This window comes from Babylonia areolata, chromosome 2 (genome assembly GCF_041734735.1).
Source record: "Babylonia areolata isolate BAREFJ2019XMU chromosome 2, ASM4173473v1, whole genome shotgun sequence".
Taxonomy (NCBI): Eukaryota; Metazoa; Mollusca; class Gastropoda; order Neogastropoda; family Buccinidae; genus Babylonia; species Babylonia areolata.
This window is the reverse complement of record NC_134877.1, coordinates 50,467,599-50,491,348: the sequence shown is the minus strand read 5'-3', so window position 1 is coordinate 50,491,348 and position 23,750 is coordinate 50,467,599. Positions and strand designations below refer to the sequence as shown.

The 23,750-nt window shown below is 42.6% G+C and overlaps 1 protein-coding gene across 1 annotated transcript in view; it reads right to left on the bottom strand.

Annotated features, from left to right (window-relative positions):
* The window catches only part of LOC143277659 (uncharacterized), a 37,630-nt gene extending 15,244 nt beyond the window's left edge, over window positions 1–22,386 (bottom strand). The window contains exon 1 of the mRNA XM_076582567.1: window positions 22,330–22,386. Coding sequence (XP_076438682.1) covers window positions 22,330–22,386 — 57 coding nt within the window. The remainder of the gene's footprint in view (window positions 1–22,329) is intronic.
* Between the last annotated feature and the right edge of the window lie 1,364 nt (window positions 22,387–23,750).

Here is a 23,750-nt window from a genome sequence, read left to right as displayed (position 1 = left end):
ACACACACACACACACACACACACACACACACACACACACACACACACACACACACACACCGTGTTCGAGGACTTCTCACAGCCAGAGTGGAAAACAGAAGTGTTTAATGCCAACATTCAGGCCGCCAATAGTGATAACGGGACACTAAAACGGATGGGGACAATTTGGAGACGAACACATTCAGACTGTCTTTGTCGGAATGCCAGAACAAACATATCAGAGAAATGTAAGACTCCGTCAGTGACAGAAGCTGATTCTGTAACCCTGGAGGATGGGGGGCTGGGATGGGGTTGGGGTGGGTTAGAGGACATGACCGTTCAGAATCTATCGAATACTCACTTTTCTTTTTTCTTTTTCTTTTTTTGTTTTGTTTTGTTCGTGTGTTTGTTTTCTTTTGTTTGTTGTTTCGATAAAATTAATCGGAAAACTATGCTGAAGTAATTCTTCGTTATCCATAATCAATCGTTGTCAAAATAGTGTTATAAGGATGTTAAAACGGCGTTGTAATTTTTGCGCTGGGGAGAGAGAGAGAAGAGATAGATAGATAGAGAGAGAGGGAGAGAGAGAGAGAGGGAGAGAGAGAGAGAGAGCTCGGAAACAAGAAAAAAATATTGGAAATGTAACTTTGTAGCACAAAGAAAATTTCCCTACAGAACTAGTGCGAGTCGACTTGATAAAACATGCACACATACCTACACAGACACAAGGCTGTCCTGGCACAAGTCTGTAGAAAAATCCGCATGAAAAACTGCAAGGGGAGCGCTGCACTGTAACGATGTCCTCTCCCCGAGGACAGCAAACCCGTATTTCACACAGAGGAATGTGTGACAAAACACTAATACAATACAGTACAATATGTATGTGTGTATCATATGCAATACAATAATATAGATAGATATATATAGACAGATAGATAAATAGATAGATAATCTTGGATAGGAAGAAAAACAAAAGAAGCAAGCGAAATGCTTACTGTCGGTTTCCAGCAATGGTTGGTTGGTTGGTAAGCTGTCAGCGCGTCAGTGAGCACTGATTAAAGATACACTGTATCATCGTAAGTCATCGACTTGATCCCAAACCCCTTTCCGCTTAGCCTCCTCCATCATAACATTTATTGACATATTTATTTATTCATGTTTTCAGTGATGTTCGGATGCTGTACCTGCTCATGTAACGCTCATAATACGGTATTCGACGGTCGACGGCGCGGAAAGCAATGATATTCGATTAGAGCCATAAGTAATGTTAAGGTAACTGTGATATTTTGTCATATTTTGTCAACGGCCCAACACTCAGCTTATATCACATATTGACATAAGTTTACAATTGGGCCAACAGCAAAGTGAGAGCTGTATTATCAATGGTTTCTCCATTGCAATTGGGAAATCATTTACAGCTTAGTACTTTGTGAAGGACTAACTCTCAAACTAGGAGGCAAAATTGCACTGGCTCTTCGTGCTGAAGCCTTGGAGGCTAGCTGGCCTTTGGGAACCATCCCAATGCCGACTGTCCTAAAACCCTCTTGGCCGAGAGAGTAGGGGTGTAACTTGGGTAAGACACTCTCCACCGTAATCAAATCCTAGCCCAGGTCGTCAGGACAGCAGTTACCTCCTCTGCTGTTCTGATGGTCATTGTCGAACACGACTGATTTTCATTCAATATTTTGTCAATTTTTAGAAGTCCAGCGCATCGGAAGTATATGTTACAGCACTTTAACTTGCAAATCCGTTTGCCCCTAACCCAACCCCCACCCCCCACGCCCCCACACCTCCTCCCGACCTTCCCCCTCTTACCCGCTCTCCTCATTCCCCAGCCCTATCCTATTTCTTTTTCTGTTTTTATGTCTTTTTTTTTCTTCGCCCTTGAACATAACCTTCTATTAAAAACAGTGCCCGTTTACCAAACACACTATACAGTTACTAACAGGTAGATTGACATATCTTTACATGCATGCATACATACATACATACATACATACATAGACACATACATACATACATACATACATACATGATCTGTGGATGGGCCAGGGTAGTAGGAATTGTTGAGAACTTAACAAAAACAATGTACATGGTGCATGTAAATTTGTCGATGATTTCGGTTAAAGGTATGCTTTGAAAAAAAAAAAGGTGGGGGTAGGGACGGGGCAGAACAGATTGGAAACTGGTTAAAAGAAAATGACCAGGCATGAAAAAAGGTGTTATGATTGAAAAATAACAGAAAGAGAAAATCAGAAGTCAGTGAAAATACAAGACGAGAGAGACGGAGAGGGAGACAGAGAAGAATGGAAGGGAAGAGAGGGGAGAGAGGGAGAGGGTGGGAGATAGGGAGAGACTGACAGAGACACACAGAGAGAGGGAGACAGAGAGAATGGAAGGGAAGAGAGGGGGAGAGGGAGAGGGGGGAGATAGGGAGAGACTGACAGAGACACACAGAGAGAGGGAGACAGAGAGAATGGAAGGGAAGAGAGGGGGGAGAGGGAGAGGGTGGGAGATAGGGAGAGATTGACAGAGACACACAGAGGGAGGGAGACAGAGAAGAATGGAAGGGAAGAGAGGGGAGAGAGGGAGAGGGTGGGAGATAGGGAGAGATTGACAGAGACACACAGAGGGAGGGAGACAGAGAAGAATGGAAGGGAAGAGAGGGGGGAGAGGGAGAGGGTGGGAGATAGGGAGAGATTGACAGAGACACACAGAGAGAGGGAGACAGAGAGAATGGAAGGGAAGAGAGGGGAGAGAAGGAGAGGGTGGGAGATAGGGAGAGACTGACAGAGACACACAGAGAGAGGGAGACAGAGAGAATGGAAGGGAAGAGAGGGGGGAGAGGGAGAGGGGGGAGATAGGGAGAGATTGACAGAGACACACACAGAGAGGGAGACAGAGAGAATGGAAGAGAAGAGAGGAGGGAGAGGGAGAGGGTGGGAGATACGGAGAGACTGGGAGAGATGGATTGAGAGAGACACACACAGAGAAGGCGACAGAAATAAACTGAGAGAGATACATTGAGAGAAAGACACAGACAGAGAAAAAGAGAGACAGATATTGAGAGAGACACACAGAGAGAGACAGAGAGAGATACAGATACTCAGAAAGGGAGAGAGAGAAGGGGGAGAGAGAGAGAAAAGAGAGAGAGAGGAGGGGGACAGAGACTGAGAGAGATATACAGATATTGAGAGAGAGAGAGAGAGAGAGAGAGAGAGAGAGAGAGAGAAAGGGAGAGAGAGAGAGAAAGGGAGAGAGAGAATGACAGAAACGTAGTGGGGGGTGATCGGGGGACAGAGAGCCCCGTCCTCTAAGAAAGAAATTGAATAAATAAATAGATAGATAGAATAAATGAATAGATAAATAAACAGACAGACAGACAAAGGGCAATGGGCAGATGAAAAGTGCAAAAATTAGCGAAGAAAAACAACTTTAGGAAAAACGTAAAGAAAATGATCAATGATCAGATAAAATGAAGGTATACAGGAAAGCAAAACTTAAAAGGCAAGCAGACAGACCAGCAAAATGGTGGACACACAGACAGGCAGGCAGATGGACAAGTTAAAACACACACACACACACACACACACACACACACACACACACACACACACACACACCCGCGCGCGCGCGCTCGCACGAATATGCGAATATATTCATAAAAGGATGGATGGATAAATGGACAGGCAGAAATACAGATGGGTAGATAGATAGATAGATAGAAAGGATGGACAGGCAGGCATACGTACACAGAGAGAGATATAGATAGATAGATAGATAGATAGATAGATAGATAGATAGATAGATAGATAGATGGATGGATGGATAAATGGACAGGCAGAAATACAGATAGATATATAGACAGATAGATAGATAGAAAGGATGGACAGGCAGGCATACGTACACAGAGAGAGATATAGATAGATAGATAGATAGATAGATAGATAGATAGATAGATAGATAGATAGATAGATAGATGGATGGATAAATGGACAGGCAGAAATACAGATAGGTAGATAGATATATAGAAAGGATGGACAGGCAGACATACAGATAGACAGACAGACAGACAGACAGATAGATAGATAGATAGATCGACAGACAAACAGACGGGCAAACAGACAGATATCTAAATGAAAAGAAAAAAAGAGAAACGATGAAGTACCGCCCAAGCAGAAGCCGGAAAGGAGGGGAGCGAGAGGTCAGGATTGCAATCAATGTTGATATTTTCCCGAAGGACGACCGCTCGTTCTCCTGGTCAGTCACGATTTTTACTTCCTTCACGGAAATGCTAGTCTTAAAGGGGAAAAAAGCCCCACTAAAACTAAACAGAAGAGAGAGAGGGGGGGGGGGGGTAGAAGTTATGCAAATAAAGCAAATATAAGGACACACACGCGCGCGCGCGTACATACACACACATACGCACACGCACACGTACGAGAGCTCACAAACACACACACACACACACACACACACACAAAACACACATACGCACACACACGCACGCGTGTGCACATATGCACCCATACACACACACACACACGCGCACACGCACGCACGCACGCACACACACACACACACACACACACACACACATCTAATATCACTTACAGTGAAAAGACGTTAAACTAAAGAACGAACACACACACACACACAAATATATATATCTCAAGCCCCAACACACCGTGACTTACCTCAACATCCACAGAAAACTACAGAAACCCAAAGCGGTCTCGATATAACAAAAACACAAAGTCTTAATTCATTCGCCAGCCACTATAACTGAATCAGCATCTCTGAAATTATAACATCCACTTTCAGTCGGTAGTCAACAGAACCACAACAGACTGTAAACCATCATCATTTTAAGACAACATCATGTCGCAAAGGAAAACTCCCGTTGCCTTTCGTTCTCACATGCAGGTAATCGTGTCAGAGGCATAACAAAGACTTGTCACATCACTGTCCATGTATCATTTCAGTTTCACAGCCTTCAAAGGATCGCAATCAAGTCAGTAGAACAGCGCAGAAGTATCTCTCTTATTAAAGACTCAAAACAACCACAATTGTCACAGCTGAATAATCTGTCCAGTTACTTCGCAGTGTGGAAGCTTCCGAACTTTAAATGTCGATTTCCGACGTGGTTATCAAAATCTCGACAATGAAACCCAACTCTCCTTAAAAATCACAGAAGGGGAGGGAAACCGTGTCCCACTGAGACAACGTGGAAACCGAACGTAAAGCTCTCGACCAACACAGTCGAGCGACGAAGCACGCCGAACCGAACTGTACGCCGCGGTTTTAAAACGAGTAATGAACTCGCCGCTCGTAGTCGATTTTTTCTTGTACCACTTGAGAGACCGGACGCGTCGCTTGCGCGCGAGGGTGGCGGAGAGAGAGGGAGAAAGAGAGAGAACTCTCAAGATGGCCAGGCCATTATGAAGTTGTCTCCTTTATTTCTTGCGAGTTTCAGGGCGGCTTGCAAAACGCGTGTTAACGTGTGGGAATGATTATTATCGGTGTTTTCTTTTTTTTTCTTTTTGATTTCTTTTCTTCCTTATTTCTTCGTGTGTGTATCTTTTTTCTTTCTTTCTCTTTTTTTTTCTCTCTATATCTATCTACATTCCTATATATCAATCCATGTTTGTTTGTTTCTTTCTCTACTTCTCTACTTCTTTATATCTGGCTGGGTTTATGTCGATCTGTTTACCACTGTTTCTACGTATCTTTTTAAAAAGTCTATGTTATCTTCTTTTTTTTTTTAATAATCTAATGATATTTGTATAATTGATCTCCTTCTGTTGATGTAACTGCATGTTGGTCTGTATGTCTATCCATATAATCTGTGTCCGTCAACAGGCTACTTCGCTCTTCTTTCTTTCCGTTTTTTTTCCACAACCCAAACCCCCTTTCCCACCCACCTGCCCATTATACCCCTTCGTGTGTGTGTGTGTGTGTGTGTGTGTGTGTGTGTGTGTGTGTGTGTGTGTGTGTGTGTGTGTGTGTGTGTGTGTGTGTGTGTGTGTGTGTGTGTGTGTGTGTGTGTGTGTGGTTTTTTCCCCTCTTCTTTTCCTGTCTACCTTTCCCCAATGCTCCGCCTTCTTTCCGTTCTTTTCAATTCAGCAACGGCAACGAATGTCAATCACAACTTAAATATCCTTCTGGACAATTTTTTTGGTTTAATAATAACAAACAGAATCAACCAACCCGCCCGCACCCCTCTCCCCCCGCCCCCATCTCAGAGCAAACAGAAGAGGCTCATGCTTGTGTTATACGTGTGTGAAACGTGACTGAAGTGTGACCACAATGTGAGCGGGGGAATTAAGGATTTTAACAAGAACGTGAGAAGCGGAACAAGTCGTTTCAAAGAGAAAATAAAAGATTATCATGATGATGATGATGGTGGTGATTATTATCAGTATCATTATCATCATCATCATCATCATCTTTATTATCAGTATGATTATCATTACTATATACAACATGAGTGAAGTGTAGTGTCAGAATCGAAATAAACGATGGCATGAAATAAGAAAATATAGATTTATTTACGATATGAGTCAGGTAAAAGGTGCCAGAAGTAAAATAAACGATGTTGTAGAGAACAGGGAAAAAAACCCATTCATACTCGACAAAACATGTAGGAGACGTTAAAGATGATGTAAACATAATATGAGCACCGCCTTTTGGCAGCCATTCTCAGTTTTCAGAAAAATAATAGGGGCTGGGTATTGTAACGCCCTGTTAATTTCCCCCCAACGACCGCTGACACATTATTGTGCGTGTCTCTGATCTTATGTGTTCGCATGTACACACACTAAAGGGGTTGAGACGTTAGTTGGTTAGCCCAGGAGATCTGAGGAATCTCCGGCGCCCTTTCGTTACAAACCGCTATAGGAATGGTATCTCGGGTCCGTTCAGCCAGCTACCGCGTAGCAATGCCGGTGTCTGCTCTGTTCCATGCCTAAGTCGTTCTGCCAACACAAGTAGCAGACTGAAGCACTGCTTGTCCCTGCGCAAAGTAATGTATCGAATGTAAGCAAAGCTTCACGTTGGCGGAGGGTGGGATTCGGAAGGGCCACAATCAGACACGTTTGTTCCTGTCCTCCACTGGTTCGCCTCTGTAAAGCAGGATAACTGTTGACATTACCATTGTGTTGAACTGAGTGGAAGGGAATAATCATGTAAGACAATGATATTGTTTTGGTGGTTCTTTTTTGTTTGTTTGGTTCTTTTTTTTTCAGGATATAAAAAAAATATTGATAAAGCAAAGGAGTTAACTGCAAGTGAAAGAATAACTGAAATATAATTATGCTCACCACACATTTAGCTGAATTCTAACGAGAAGAATTTATTTTCTAAAGATTATTTTATTAAATGGGGTAATAATGTAGTTTTGTTGTTGTTGTTGTTGTTGTTTATTTGTTGTTGTTTTTAAATAAACCACACACATATTACATATTCAAGCAACATAATTTCATAAAGGAAACAAAGGGAAGCAAATATACTAAGACCGACAGATGCAGTGTCATCTCAAAATGATTTTGTAATCATCCCGGAAAAGATATAAATTTTGCATGCCGACTTGGTCTCTATGTATTAAAAAGTATAGAATGTCAAAAACATTTGGGCGTCTGTTTAGATTCCCAGTGGTGTTATTGCACCCAATTTCTTTCAGGCAGCCGTGTAGGAAAACGTAGTGACCCTTTCCTTGACTGAACGGCGCCCCTGAACAGTCTGTTTGGGTGTGTGATGCGCTAACCAGTCAGTTATCATGCGGGTCAGCAACACAAATGTTTGCTTCAATCTAGCCAGGTGTTATCACGATTTTCACCTGGTGAGAACGCTGACACTGAGAGCTGTGTACAGCAACACGTCTGCCAGTCAGGAAGGAGGAGATGGGGGCTGAGGGAACCGTGACAAGGAGAATGGATGGCGTGGCAAAGGCTCGGTGACCGTGGTAACATCGTCCTCGTGGCTATCTTTGTCAATGCGTCTGTTTTCTTCTTCCAGGGAGGGAGGCGGTGGGAGCAGGGAATGGGGGATGAATGAGGAGTGCGAAGGGAGCTGTCTTCTGGATGCCATCGTGGTCAGTCGGTTGGCAACGATGAACTGACCAGGCGCCTCCTTAATGGCGTTGTCTTCGAGAGTGACTGTAGCTTTCGTAGAAACCGTGGGACTGTACTCACGTATCCTCCGATAGCCAATGATATTCAGAGTAAGAACATGGAACAGCGCCAAATCGTGTACCCGAATTTGTGAATCTGACCACGGCCTTCGACACTGATGATGCAACTGGCCTTCTACGAAAGCTATTTTGCTTAAGTAATTTTGTCAGCTTCGTTAGACAGATCCGTGAAGGAATGATTACAAGAGTCATCGAGAACGGCTGCTCATTTAAACTCTTCCATGTCACCACTGGAGTGATGCAAGGCTGCGTGCTAGCACCTTCTTTTCAGCTGGGTGTTCACCGCAGTGCTATACAAAGCTAAAAGCATAGCTGACAACAGATGGTGACTTGTTTGACCCATTCTCCAAAATCAAAATCATGGAGGCATTCATTCGCGACATCCTGTTTGCCAATGTTTGTGCTGACAAACCATCTACAGAATGACTTTCAGATGAGAAGCAGGACTAGCATGCATAGACGACTTTTAGACTCACGATCAGCCCGAGAACGTTTTGGGATGCTGCTCGGGCCTTCACCCAACCACTCCACGCCTGAATCGCCATCAACAGAACGACGTTCAACACAGCAGATAGTTCCTACTACTTTGGCAGTTATATCTCCTCCACAGGCAGACTTGACGATTCCTCCAAACACCTGTCCAAGACAGACAGTCAGTATAGGAATGAGGCTTGAAAGTGGTGATATAGATCCGAGCTTACGAGGTTGTTGGTCTACCATCGATCTCTTTGGAACAGATGTGAGACACAGACATTGTACAGAAAGGACATAAAGCAATTCCAACATCGGTCGTTCAGCAATATTATCGAGGTTCTGTTTACTGAATCTCTAATGCGGACAAGTCATGTGCTGAAATGGAGGGCCACCAAATCAAAAACTACAAAAACAATCCAAAGACTTACTGAAAGAATCCCAGTTGGCATCTGATAAACCATGGCTGCAGGTTATGGTGCTTAGACAGCAGCAGTACCTTAGGGAGTCCACAGATTTAAGACGCTGACGCTGGACAGCAAACGACAGTCCCGATAACTGAAAAACGAAAGAAACAGCTGGGAGTAAAGTGAGGCAGCAGATCGTAGAGTTTCAGAACTGTCCATTGGAAAGCGATCGATAACCGATCAATGATCGATCAAAGAGGACCAGCTTCATCAATCATCGATAGATGGCTGATCACCGACCAGGAAGGCTTTCAGCAGACTGCGCTTTCAGATGAATGGGCCTCGCTTTAAAAAAATTTTTTTACCTCCACAGCAGCCGGTCAGGGGAGGAGTCAGGTCCTTGGCGGCACAAAGCCGAGAAAGTTTGGTTGAAATGTCAGAAGTTTAATGGATCTAACCCGTAAGACCCGTGGTACGCCTCGGCTAATACAAATCCTACCATATCTCGCTGGGGATTATGTTTACAAGCAGGTTGTCCCCCCGAAAGCTACAATCAGGTTATCTCCCTGAAAAGCTAAAACTGACGGCAGCAATTCTGAATGCTCTGACGACCGTTTTCATGATGGGGTGCCTGGCGTTGACCTCCTCCAGCGTTCTGGAGTGAGCTAGAGTGAGGACAGGGAGACTGGATCTTGCGCACGAAAAGAAACGCATCAATCATATCCACTTCGTGTTTTCCGTCCTTCGGATACTAGAACTGGCCTCAGACATCAGGCAAAACTCTGGTCTGGGACAGTCAGTTGTACACTCCGGGAAGAAACTTCAAAAAGCAGTCAGTTAAATACAGCAGGTAGTTTCGACAGATAGACATTGAGAAATCGAAACTAAATGAAATCTTTTTTAACGAAAGAAATTAGACAAATAATCAACGTGCTTATTTCCCCCCAGCCCTGGAGACAGGCACTCAGCCAGCCAGCAAAAGTCAGCATTTAAACTCGTCCCTCCTTCCATTCTCTCTCACTTCAATCACTGTCACTTTCTCGTTTCTGTGTTGGCCTGCTTCACCCATTCACTCCCTTCAGTGCATACGCAACACTCTGCCGCTCGACCCGTCCTCAGAAAGAAAACATCTGAGCACATCTCTTCTCATGCAATCTCTTCATTGGCTCAAAGTCTCTTTTTTATTTTGTTATTTTTATTTATTTATTTATTTTCATTATTTTTTTGTTTTTGTTCGTGGGCTGCAGCTCCCACGTTCACTGGTAAGTATTTTTATACTTGTATGACCGTTTTCACCTCGCAATGCAGAATAAAAACACAAGATCATTACTCAGTGTTACTGATACATAAATACATCTGCCCTTACCTATCTACACTTCTACATTCACTCTCTACGGTCAGCTTTAGATTCAGTCTGTTTCCGCATTCCCAAATCCAAACACTCCACAGTCGGCCGCAGTTCTTCCTGTCTCTGATCCTTGCAATTGGAACGAGCTCCCTCTTTCGCTTCACCAAATCTCTGCACTCAGCTCTTTTAAGTCTGGCCTTAAAACCGAACTCTTTCCAAACTAATTCTTCCCTCTCTCTTTCCGAGTCAGCAGTTTCTGTAGTTTTCTATTTACATGTATTTATAAATTGTGTCTTTCATCTTTTAGAATCAGAGTTATGCATACGCGTGAATGATTGGTGTGAAAGCACTTTGATTTGTCTCTGCGCAAGATTCAGCGCGATATAAACACTTTTTTATCATCATCATCGGTTTCATCATCGTCATCATCATTATTGTTGTTATTATTATCATTATCATTAATATCATGATCGATATGAGCATAAAACGAATAGAAAGATAAACAGAAACAGACATACTACGGGAGTTAGCGTTCTGATCAGGACTGGAGTCAATGTTTCGTTCAGGTCATTATTATAACATTGGGAGTAAGCGTTGCCACTGAACCCTGTTACTCACATATCCAGAGTACCCTACGCACAGCCACCACACTAAGTTCGTTTACATGCGTTTCTTTTCATGTATTCTTGTACAGTGTCGTTTGCTCTGATCTGAACGGGAAGGCGTGGGAGTAGAGAGGCTGCTTGTGTTGAAACGTATGTTTGAATCTTGTTTACTTTTGTTTACAAATTGCTTCTTTCACTTTAGTTCCCTTTGTATATTTGTAGCAAAGCATATTCGTTGATTACCTGTTACCGTCATCAATAAAGAATTTGTCTTGTCTTGTTTTGTCTTGTCCTGTCCTGTGCTGTCCTGTCTTGTCGGGTTTATAAGCAATCCCGTTGACAAACAGCCCACTCCACACGGAGCGATTAATGCCTGCATGCCACCCATCAAAGGAGATCCCGCCCTGCATGTAAATAACTTCCATGGTCTTCACAGTGGTGCTTGTTCTTATTCAAGAAACGTAGGACACCACCTACTGCTGAATCCTTCTTCTTCTTCATTCGTGGGCTGCAACCCCCACGTCCACTCGTATGTACACGAATGGGCTTTTACGTGCATGGCCGTTTTTACCCCGTCATGTAGGCAGCCATACTCCGTTTTCGGGGGTCTATTGCTGACAAAAAGTCTGCAAGACTAAGGCGCGCGGAACCAGACTGAGCGTCAACTCTGCTGTGGAGACGACCGTCACAGGGTCCTTTCAGGCACAGTTCCCGTCACCCTGCCCCCAGTTTGACAAGGAACAAGTAGCCGTGACTGTACACGATTATGCAGCACAATAACAATACTACTACTACTAATAATACTGATAATGATAATAATAATAATAATATGATCATGATGATATTAATGATAATAAGTCAAGGTTAGTTAACGCCTGTGACACAAAAGATACACCATGAAATTATTTTCTGTAGTCACACACATGGAAAATTGATGGCTGGCCCCAGGTTCCTTCTGTACTCTCTCTCTCTCTCTCTCTCTCTCTCTCTCACTCACTCACTCACTCTTGCTCTCGTTCTCTTATCCCAATACATTATGCTTCAGGCAATGTTCACATTTCAGTGCATCACATTCTGATTTGCACTTCAACTTGTTTTCAATATCGAACGTTCTTTCTTTCACCATTGCATTTGTTGATTGTTTCTTATGATACATGAAAGAGCGCGAAAAAGCTCAGGCTTTTTGATGTTTCAGTTTTCTCTTTTAAGTCTTTGATTATTGAACGCTGTAATTTTGTCTGGTTTCTCGAAATAAAACGTTTAAACCAACCTGCCCCAATGCTGACATTGAAGCGAACTCACCACAGGCGTGGAAATGATCAAGACGGGGCAATCAAAACTGAGAGGTCGCCATCACATCAGGGCATGAAGGGCCATAGATTCTGATGCATTTCGTCTTCGGATGATGGATGAGGGTCAAGGTGACAGCAGCCATGCTCTGGAGATCCTCTTCGGTTTGATACACGTGACAAGACTGCCACTTCACGCTTCCTTTCTCAAAAACCCTTGTGTCAGTCAGGCCCGAGAGATACGAAAACTGCATTCATAGAATGAATAAGATATGTTTAAAAAACAAAACTCCAGCAACACACTCAAAGACGCATTTGTGAAGTGAATGACACTCGACTGCAAGATCTCCATCTTCCCACTTTTCAGCCTAAAACACACTCAGCTCTGTGGAAAGGTGGAGCCGATAGAGTCGGAAAAATCCTGCAATTATATGCCTGCAATGGGTTTAAACCCGCTTTCTCAGTTCGAGACGCAAACCGCTTCACGGTGACAGGTGCTCACTTTCGTGTTTGCAGTGTTTGAAAAACGCAAGCCATCCTTTTTGACTTAACTTTAACGTGGTTGATAAAATTGCTGAAATCTTACCTTTAGTTTGGTTGTTATTGTAAACCTAACTTAGTCTTCGTCTTGAAGTAGTATGTGTAAATCCTGAAATTCTATATCAATGTCTGTGGCTGTTACAAAAGTATAAAAGAAGGATATGGAAGAAACGAAGCAAAGAATGAAGGAGAGAAAGAAAGAAAGAAGAAAGAAAGAAGCAAATACAACAACAAAATGACTTACCGGTTCACTCATCCACGAAATTGATTCCAATCAGAACACACACACACGCTTGTGCAAACACAAAAAGACCCCCCAAGGGGCCACAAACTCACAGGTCAACAAGGGAACATAATCCACTTCCGCACACCCCCGCACACTCCACCCCGAGTCAAGTATCCTTCGGCACAAAAACAACGCACAATGCTTCTGGGAAATCAAAACTCGCCCCAAGGTGAATCAACACGACCAGTGCGCTTCACATTTTTTTTTTCCTCACTGAAACTGTGCACACACTCAGAGACACAGAATCTCTTACCCCTCCGTTTCCGTGACCGCTGCTCTACTCACTGCCTCAAACTCCACAGTCAAATAGGATCCGCTGTGGTAATCCCTGTGAGATGTTTATGAAATTCCTATTGTCCTTTCCCGGGTTCTCCCGTTTTCGTTCCTGTGTTTTTTCTCACATGATCAGCTGTAAACTTTGTTGGTCTGGACTTAGGAATCTGCATTATTGTCCATTCCCGGATTCCTTGATTTTTCTCGCTCCTGATTTCACAATAGTTTGTAATCTCACGTGGTTTAAGAGTCAACCTGCAACCTTTCTCGGTTTAGACTTGGGAATCGGTATGACTGAATTTCTTATTGTCTGTTCCCAGATTCTCCTATTTTTTGCTCCTGGTTTCACAATAGTCTGTAAAAATTGAAGGTTTTGACTTACGAGTCTACATTATTATTCTACAAGAATTTGTTAAATGATTTCCAAATTTAGCCTTTAAATATGTTTTTGGTATAAAGCTAAGAGTTATGTATAACAGGTTTGTGATTCAATGGTTTTAATGATTTACTTCAGTGGCTTATACAGATTCCCAAATGTGTGCATTACTGGAACTTGCACGACAAACATTTTGAACACTAACATGTATTTATCTATGCATTTCTTGTCATCAAATACCCGCAACAAAATACGCATTTCATTCACAACTACCTATGGTTATCAACAACCTAAGCTTTCAAAATATGTTTAAACGCTCACTGTTGGAAATAAATTCTTTCGTAACAACCACAACCACCACCACCACCACAACAACGAAGAAGTTCATGATACTTCGTGAATTTCAGACCGATACTACAGTTCATTTCATTTCGAAATCTAGTAAAACTGTCTTGAACTGAAAGCAGGATCGAATTCGTGATAAACAAATTGGAAATCAGTTAACTCTCTCCATACGAACTGCGAAAGAGACGACGTTAACAGCGTTTCAGCCCAATTACCATCATCAAAATATTGCAAGCGGAAGGCTCTTATACTGAAGAGGTGAATGTTGACAAAGAATACCACAATTCTGACGACGGAAGCTAAAGGTTGGGTCATTCAGACACCCACTGGACATCCGAGGGGTCTGTGTAGAGGAGAAGAGAGGACTGGCCGTACTGAGTGAGTTAAACATTTCGGAAACCGCTATTAAACGCCAAGCCCTTTCGGTACCCTTTCCTCACACATACCCCATGGTCCCTTTGTCTTTCAGGCTTTTGACATAGCACAGGCGGTGTTAATCGTATCAGGAATTAACTGGGGATTAAGGCACAGGGGATTTCTCCCACCTTTGTAAGTCTGATGAACAGAATGTAATGGTTGTACAGGTATCGGTAGCGAGAGAAACGGGCATTGTAAACAACGTTCACTATAGTAAATGATAGAAATAACAATAAGAAAATCATAATGATAATTATAATAGTAACAATAATGATGACAATAATGCTGATAGCGTCAATACTGATGATATGATTACAATAATAAACAATGATAATAGCAGTAGTAGTAGTAATAATAATAATAATAATAACAACAACAACAACAAAAACAACTACAACACCAACAATCATCATCGTCATCATAATAATAAAGAAAATAGTAGTTATGAGGAGGAGGAGGAGGAGGATTATGATGATGATGATGATGATGATGATGACGATGATGGTTTTTTTAAAACTATTGAACAACAATCATCATCATCATCATCGTCATCATGATAAACATGAAAATGATAGTAATAATGATAATGATAACAATAATGATAATAATAATTATGATAACATTTTTTGCTATTGATAATATAGTAGTAGCGCCAGCAGCAGCAACAGCGATAACAGCAATGACAGTAGCTGAGTGGTTTAAGCATTGGTCTTTAAATTAAGGGTCCAGGGTTCGAATCTCGGTGACGGCGCCTAGTGGGTAAAGGGTGGAGAATTTTCCGATCTCCCAGGTCAACATACGTGCAGACCTGCTAGCACCTGAACCCCTTTCGTGCGTATAAGATAAATACGCACGTTAAAGATCCAATAACCCATGTCAGCGTGCATACCCCCGAAAACGGAGTATGGCTTCCTACATGGCGGGATAAATAAACAAAACTGACATACACGTAAACTGTTGTGTATGTGTGCGTAACTGAAACCTGATTGAATGACACAGCAAACGAATGATGAGCGCCCAGTGGCAGCTGCCAGTCGGCTCTACCAAGTAGGCAGACTGTTGTGCAAAAGACTTCGTGTTTGTAAAGTGCTTACAGCTTGGTCTCCGACCGAGGATAGGTGCTATATAAGTATCCATTAGTAAGTAAGTAGCAGCAGCAACTACAACAGCAGCAACAGAAGCAGCAGTTGCAGCAGCAGCAGCAGTAGTGAACGCCCAGAAACGAAATAAACTACTGATCATGTTCCGAAAATAGAATTAATCATTTTCGGAAAGGATATGAAATTGCATAAAACGAATCAGAAAAGAATAAAATCAAGTAAATAAAATTGATTTTTTATTGCGGAATAGAATCAAGTAAATTAAATTCGATTTAATTGCATGATATGAATACAGGAAAAATAAAATACAAAATGGAATGAATTTACATGAAACCCTTAATATATATATATATATATATATATATATATATATATATATATATATATATATATATATATCAAACCCAACAAAACAAAGCAGAGGGAAACCAAGCAAACCAAAACAAAACAAAATGAAATAACTGGGTACGAAATAAAACTCAGATGTTTATTCCTTGCTTCGAAGTGATCCTGGGGCTTTGAAATTTAATCAGAATCATCTGACATTAGAAACCAAACAACTGTTGAAATCAAATCATGTCATCACTTACAAACTAACACTTCATTTCAGACGACTTATGTGTGTATGAATATATATGTATGTATGTATGTATATGTATATATATATATATATATATGTGTGTGTGTGTGTGTGTGTGTGTGTGTGTGTGTGTGTGTACGTGTGTGAAGGGAATGTTTTATATGCCTTATTAGCAAGTTAGATTTATTTGGAGATCAGGCATCTGCTGCCCCCCTCTCCCCCTCTTTTTTTTTTTTTTAACCAAAGCAGATATGATGTAGCGTATTTGGATCAGTCTACACGCTTTTACACCTCCTTGAAACAGAAAATAGGACTTGTGGTATCGCTTGGTGTTGCTAAAAAAAAGTACATATATGAAATTTAACATGTTCAACCTTTATCCGAAAACTAACCACTTCCTACGAATTCAGAGTTTTATTTGTTCACCCTTTTCTGTAAGCAAGCACTCCTTTTTGTAACTTCGAGATATGTATGCGATAATCTGCTTCTATCTTTCACAGCTATATACAACAGACCACGAACAATGGACGTATCCATGAGTGAGACCTTTTAATACCCATACACAATGCAACCCTTGACGTACAGCCAGTTCATTGGGTGTGCTTGGAAACAAAATGGTCAGACCACATAAAAAGTCTTATAGTTCTAGTGACTTGTCTGTAAACAACAAGCACTTTCTCTTTCGTTTTTTTTTCCAGATCAGTCGGGAAAATGTCATATATTACTATCTCCAGTCAACTGGAAATACTTTAGCTACTTTTTTTCCCCTCAAATGCCATGTTGTTGTTGTTTTTCCTAGCGCCAGCGACGAGACGAATGTAATGTTGACGTTCCAGCTAGCCATCTGCACAAAAATTCCTATTCCTTCAATTTTTTTTCTCAAGACGTGACTAAGCGCGTTGGGTTACGCTGCTGGTCAGGCATCTGCTTGGCAGATGTGGGGTAGTGTATATGGATTTGTCCGAACGCAGTTACGCCTCCATGGGTTACTGATACTGATACTGATACAGCGACAGTCAGTTGCTTCTGCTGTTGCTGTTAGATGTGATGGTGAGTGTGCCAGTGGTCATGACGTCTTTTCCTTTTCATGGTCATCGTCGTACTCGTCGTTGTCTTTAATGTTTTCTGCTGCGTGCTTGCATGAGTCTCATTTTCTCAAACATTAGTTTACTCGAAGTACCTTTTACATTGTCTTTTTTTCAGAAAATGGTGTAATTTCCGTCCCATAACATTGCTGACATAAAAATATGTTGTATGAATGCACCTGACTATCATTATTACCATTTTTATTTAATTCAATACATTTCAGTCAGTATTTAACAAGTATCAAAACTTGATATTCCACCATCTTCTGGTAGAAAATTTGTATTATGTGATATGGAGAGGTTAAAATGTGGTTAAAATATGGCTGGTTGGTTGGTTTGTTGTTGTTGGTGGTGGTGGTGGTGGTTTTGTGCAGTTCAGTTTGTCATATCTCCGTTTTCTGGGGGCGGTTCTTCTTTCTCCTCGTTCAGACTGACACTTTCAGTCCGCTTTGTGAGACGAATGTGACTGTACTCCTTAATGGATCCGTCAGGCATTCCCACGGATTCTGCCGCATCGTTGACCACCTCGTTTAATTTGATATCCTAAACTGTGTGCAGGGTGAATAGCTTTCGGAGGGTATGTTGAGGTGTCTGCTTCACTTGTTCCATACTGACAAAACGGGGCTGGGGCCATCTTCAGTTCACGGTACATATGTCACTGCTCAGTCTACCATGACATACCCGAATTCTGAAAATGATCACTCGTTTGCCTCTTCTCAGCCTGAAAAAAAGGGTCAAAGGTTAAAGTTTCCACTGCCTTTTACGGCCATCAGGTCAGTGAATTCACACCCACTGTGTCTAGGGCTCAGCACAGGAAAACGGGGCACAATCTTCTACTTCCCCCTTTTTTGACTCACTTGTGTAAACAAAGTGAGTCTATGTTTTAACCCGGTGTTCGGTTGTGTGTGTGTGTGTGTGTGTGTGTGTGTGTGTGTGTGTCCGTGTGTGTCCGTGTGTGTGTGTGTGTGTGTGTCCGTGGTAAACTTTAACACTGACATTTTCTCTGCAACTACTTTGTCAGTTGACACCAAATTTGGCATAAAAATAGGAAAAATTCAGTTCTTTCCAGTCATCTTGTTTAAAACAATATTGCACCTCTGGGATGGGCACAAAAAAATGAAAAAAAGAAGCCTAATTATATGCAAACTGCATTTACTGTCATATTTATATTTTTTGTATTCTCTAAACTTGGCACTTTGACCTCTTATTCTGACACAACAACAAGAGGAGTCATTATTATCATTTTTTGTTCAAACAGGAACTTCTTTTGCTAAGCATGGAATTTTTATTTATTTTGCAAACGTTTTGGTGCAGATAGTAAAAAAAGGGAAATTACTCTGTAATTAATGCTAGGGGACTTAATTTATCACAAGTGAGTCTTGAAGGCCTTGCCTCTCTTGTTTTCTTTCTTTTTTTTCATGCTAATCTTCCCCAATGGACGTCAGGTACCCTGACAGCCCATGTTTTCTCGCAATTCCACGCTTTCTCGCATATTTTCGACCTACGCCGACGGACTGCAATAATAAAAACTCTTTTCAGTCTCATCTAAGAAGCTCTCTTTTGCAGATGATTGTGCACTAATTGTATTGTATTGTATTACTCTTTTTGTCACGACAGATTACTCATTATACTCTGTGTGAAATTCGGGCTGTTCTCCCTAGGCAGAGTGCGTCGCTACACTGAGAGCGCCTCCCATTTTTTTTATTTTTTTTTTCCTGCAATTTTATCTGTTTTCCTACCGAAGAGGATTTTTCTACAGAATTTTGCAAGAGAGAACTCTTTCGTAGCCATGAGTTCTGTCACGTACGCTAAGTGCATGCTGTACACGGGACCTCGGTTTATCATCTTATCCGAATGACCAGACCACCACTCGAGGCCTAGTGAAGGGAGAGAAAACAGGGAGGGTTTGCAGGCCTGCCTTCTTAGTGGACCTTTCGTCGCTTGCAGAGCGAGAAGTAGGTCATAGGCTCACCACCGTCACTCGCTGTTCTGCGTTTTGCACTACCTTTGTTTGTTCGGACAACTTTTCGGCAGAGTTTATAAATGGATCAGATCGAATACCCCATGGTAGAAATGTGACTAGAAACAAGCTCAAAGTCAACAGAGGAGACTAACGCAAATAATGGGTGTAATTATTAAATCAAATATATATCTTGAAAAATTAGTCACCGAAATTTTTCAAAATCCTTTCGTCAGGGCAGTAATTTCCACGAAGAAATGTTGGCCTTTCAGTGATCGATTAAAAACAACAACAAAAAAACCAAAACAACAACAACAACAAAAACAGGAAATGGAGACGCGCATGCGCACATGGATCTCGCTAAAAATAACTAGGAAATCTCCACGAAAATCAGACAAAAGTGGTACTGCAAACCCTCCCAAATACTGGTGACTAATTGTCCACAAGCTAAACGATCTGCAGATCATGCTGACATAGTTTTCCAAGGCCTCCAATAAGTTTGGACAGAACGCGCGATCAGCCTGGAGTCGAGGTGCTTTTCCGGCCTGCACCCAACTCTAATGCAGCGCATCTACATATCACCATAGATGACACAGAGCTGAAAAATGTCGACTGCTTCAAACATCTGGAAAGTGCTATCTCCAGGGATGGTTCTCTGGACGATGAGATCTCAGTCAGAATTAACAAAACAAGCCAAGCTCCGTAACGACTTCACAACAAGGAGCTGAACCATAATGTTACCCTGACCACAAACGTCAATGTGACAATGCTGTCGTCTTCCCGTCACTTTTATACGGCTGCGAAACATCGACGATCTACAGGAGGCACTTAAAATATCTGGAGAGATTCCACCAACGGGCCCTGCGCTCCATTCTGGTGATACGGTGGCAGGACCAACTCACCAACACAGCAGTTCTTGACCATTGAGGCAATAACCCTGAAGTCACTGCACCATTGGTCAAGAAGCCATGTCATAAGAGTGGAGGACCACCGAATTCTAAAGCAGCTACTGTTCGGAGAACTAACGCAGGGTCATGGAAACAGAGGTCACCCAATGAAACGATCTGAAAACAACGTGAAAGACAGTCTACAGTGGTGCGATATCTCCGCTGCTGAACTTAACACAGAGCTGGAAAGCGTACGTTGGCGCACTTTTAACTCTTTCCATACGAACGGCGAAAGAGACGACGTTAACAGCGGAAGGCTCTTATACTGAAGACGTGAATCTTGACAAAGAATACCACAATTCTGACGACGGAAGCTAAAGGTTGGGTCATTCAGACACACACTGGACATCCGAGGGGTCTATGTAGAGGAGAAGAGAGGACTGGCCGCACTGAGTGAGTTAAAAGAAAAGCATCAAAGAGACTTGAAGAGGAACGTCGCAAGGTTCAGGCAGCCAGAGAAAGTCGTCACACAGCAGCGTCTGCCCCTGCAACATCAGCACATTTCCAGTGCCCTGTGTGTTCACCACTCTGCAAATCCATACTAAATGCTAACTATACAGTCACATCTTTCTTGAAACCAAGGAAAAACTGATGCTGCACCTGACCTAATTTGTCTTTTGACACTTGACACACACGACATTTTTACCGCCTTCAGCTACCAAAGCCATAAAGTCAAAGGGGGGACGGGGGGTTAATATCTGCTATAATAATTATCATGTCCCAACACAACGGGAAATGAATAAACGTTGCCTTCCGATTTTAACAAGCCAACATTGGAAAGCGTACAAGTTATATAAGTAGTGAACTGTTAATAATAATAATTATTATCATATTTATTTAGCGCTGAATATTGTGAAGAGACAAATCAAAGCGCTTTCGCACTAGTCATTCTCACGCATGCATTACTCTAAAACTGGAAAGAAAAAAAACCAGCCGAAGACTAGGAAGAGGCAGGGAATGGAGGCTATTTTGGGAAGAGGTGGGTTTTAAGGCCAAACTTGAAAGAGCTGAGTGTGGAGACCTGACAAAGCGAATGAGGAAGTTCATTTCAATTAGAAGTGCCACAGACAAAGAAAGAACGGCGGCCAACAGTCGAGTGTTTGAATCTGGGTATGAGTAAACAGAGTGGATCCGAAGCCGATCGTAGAGAGCGAGATGGAGTGTAGAGGTGAAGGCAGCCACAGAGATAGGAAGGGGCAGATTTGTGAATACATTTATAACACAGAGTGCTAATCTTGTATTTCATTCTGCACAACCAATCAAACACTCTGCCCCCTCCCTTCCCACGCCTCCCCCCCCAACCCCTCCCAACCCCCCACCCCTCCACCCCCCCCCCCACCCCCCAACCATATTAATCCATATTACTTCCCCTAACTCGTGCCCCTCCTAAGCAAGCAAGCAAACACGCCGGTATGTTCTCTTTTCAAATGATGATGATAATCCAATCCTCTCCATGCAAAGCACGTTCAGTTGCACTGTACAAAAAACAAAATAAAACCTACAAGTAAAAGTAAAATATGCACTTAAACATTAAAATGAAAAAGTCCAACATTCATAACCCCGCACAAAAACGCAACCAAACACTAAAGTATGTTCAGACACACCCAAAAATCTCCGTACACAACGTCACACTCATCATACATATACATCACAATACTTAAATAATGCACATTTCATATATATATATATATATATATATATATATATATATATATATATATATACATATTTAACTTTAACACTATAAAAAACGATATCGCATTACTTAAAAACCAACCCCCAATAATTAAAACCGGTCACATACATGACAATGCCGAACTGATAGACATCTAAAATCACAATATTCAAAATCCTCTTCCCCCAACCCCTCGTCCCTCCCGAAACAACACCTCACCAGCAGACACAAAATATCTAAAACCAATCAAAATACTTCAAAAGAGTCCAAATACTTAAAACCCAGTCCCATACATGACAATGCCCAAACAATGAGCATTATCCCAAATCATGTTTAAAACCAGTCACGCCTCCATCCCCCAAAACCCCCTCCCAGCCCCCCCCCCTCCCCCCTCAACCACCAGCACATCACCTCATCAACATGCACACGCACACACAGAGTTAGTCTTGTCTTACCTGATCACCGACGTGATCAGGCAGCAGGGCAGGGTCTGTTTTTGTGGGGGGCCTCATGGCGGCCTGTCGTTGACTGATCCACGTTGATGCTGACGCTGTGGACTGCGATAGAAGGAACATGTGTGTGATAATATGACAGTGCATGATGAGTTCAGGTGAGCGGCGGAAGAGTAATGCCTACGAGAAGGCACGTTGAATGGGGAAAATGGCAAAAAACATTTTTTTTAATGAAAGGCATAGGCACACACAGAGTCACAGAATCAGAGACAGCCAGAGACAAATAGAGACAGACTACATATAGACTGAGAGACAGAAAGATCTACGCAGTCTTCGTGAATCATTCATTCAATACCCCCGAAACTGGAGTATGGCTGCCTATATGGCGGGGTAAAAACGGTCATACGCGTAAAAGCCCACTCGCGTACATACGAGTGAACATGGAAGTTGCAGCCCACGAACGAAGAAGAAGATTTCAATACGCTATCAATTATCAGGCTATGAATGCAAATATCTAGTGAGATACCAAATGTACCGCGCAAAACTTGAGAGTAAAATAAAAAGTGAATTAAAAAAAAAACACCTATGGTAAGACTGGAAATCGAAAACACCGCTATTCATGTAAATTTCTCTCGTACCATCCAGTAATATGTCAACGCAAACCCTTACCCTGCGAAAAAAAAAACACCAAAACAAAACAAAACAAAACAAAACACAAAACCCGCAAACAAAAACAACAACAACAAAACAAGGTGAGACCAGCTAGAAATCGAAAACCTCTAAAATCAAAAGCGTTGTCAAAGTCACCCATGCTTCACCGACATTGCCCAGAGACTCGGGTGGCACACCTTGACAAGGGACCCGGCGGGGATCGGCGGTGCATAACCTGGACCAGCGATGCGCGAAGCCGTGTGAGTGTGAAAAGGGGCTGATGTGATCTACGATGGTGTGGTGAAAGGGGAAGTGGCTTTGGGAGGCAGCGGGCCATAAGTAACACCTCCACACGCCGGGCCTAAAAGGCCGCAGTAGGTGGGGGTCCCCCCTCCTGGCTCTCTCCCTGAATGCTAATGATGCCGGCTGTTTCCCCAACCCTGTCCTGCTTCAGCCACCAGCGCTCAGCCACCTTGCTCAGCGACCGCTCAACGGCTGCTCAACGAGCAGGGTCCAAAGCTCGGCCAGGCCACCACCTATCTCACCCCAGAGCAAAACCTCCCCCCCCCCTCCCCCATGCCCCCTCTCTCTCGTTCTTGAAGACGCGCAGCGCGCTTCATTCAGGGGTGAGCCCTAGGTCCTCACCATTAAAAGCCTCTGTCAGTGCCCCTGTTTGCCGGTAATAGAGTCAACGTTTAGTAAACACCGATTTTTCGTGCTTCTCACCTTCCACGTCGTGTAGGGCTGTGAGGGAAGGGGGGTGGGGGCGGGGG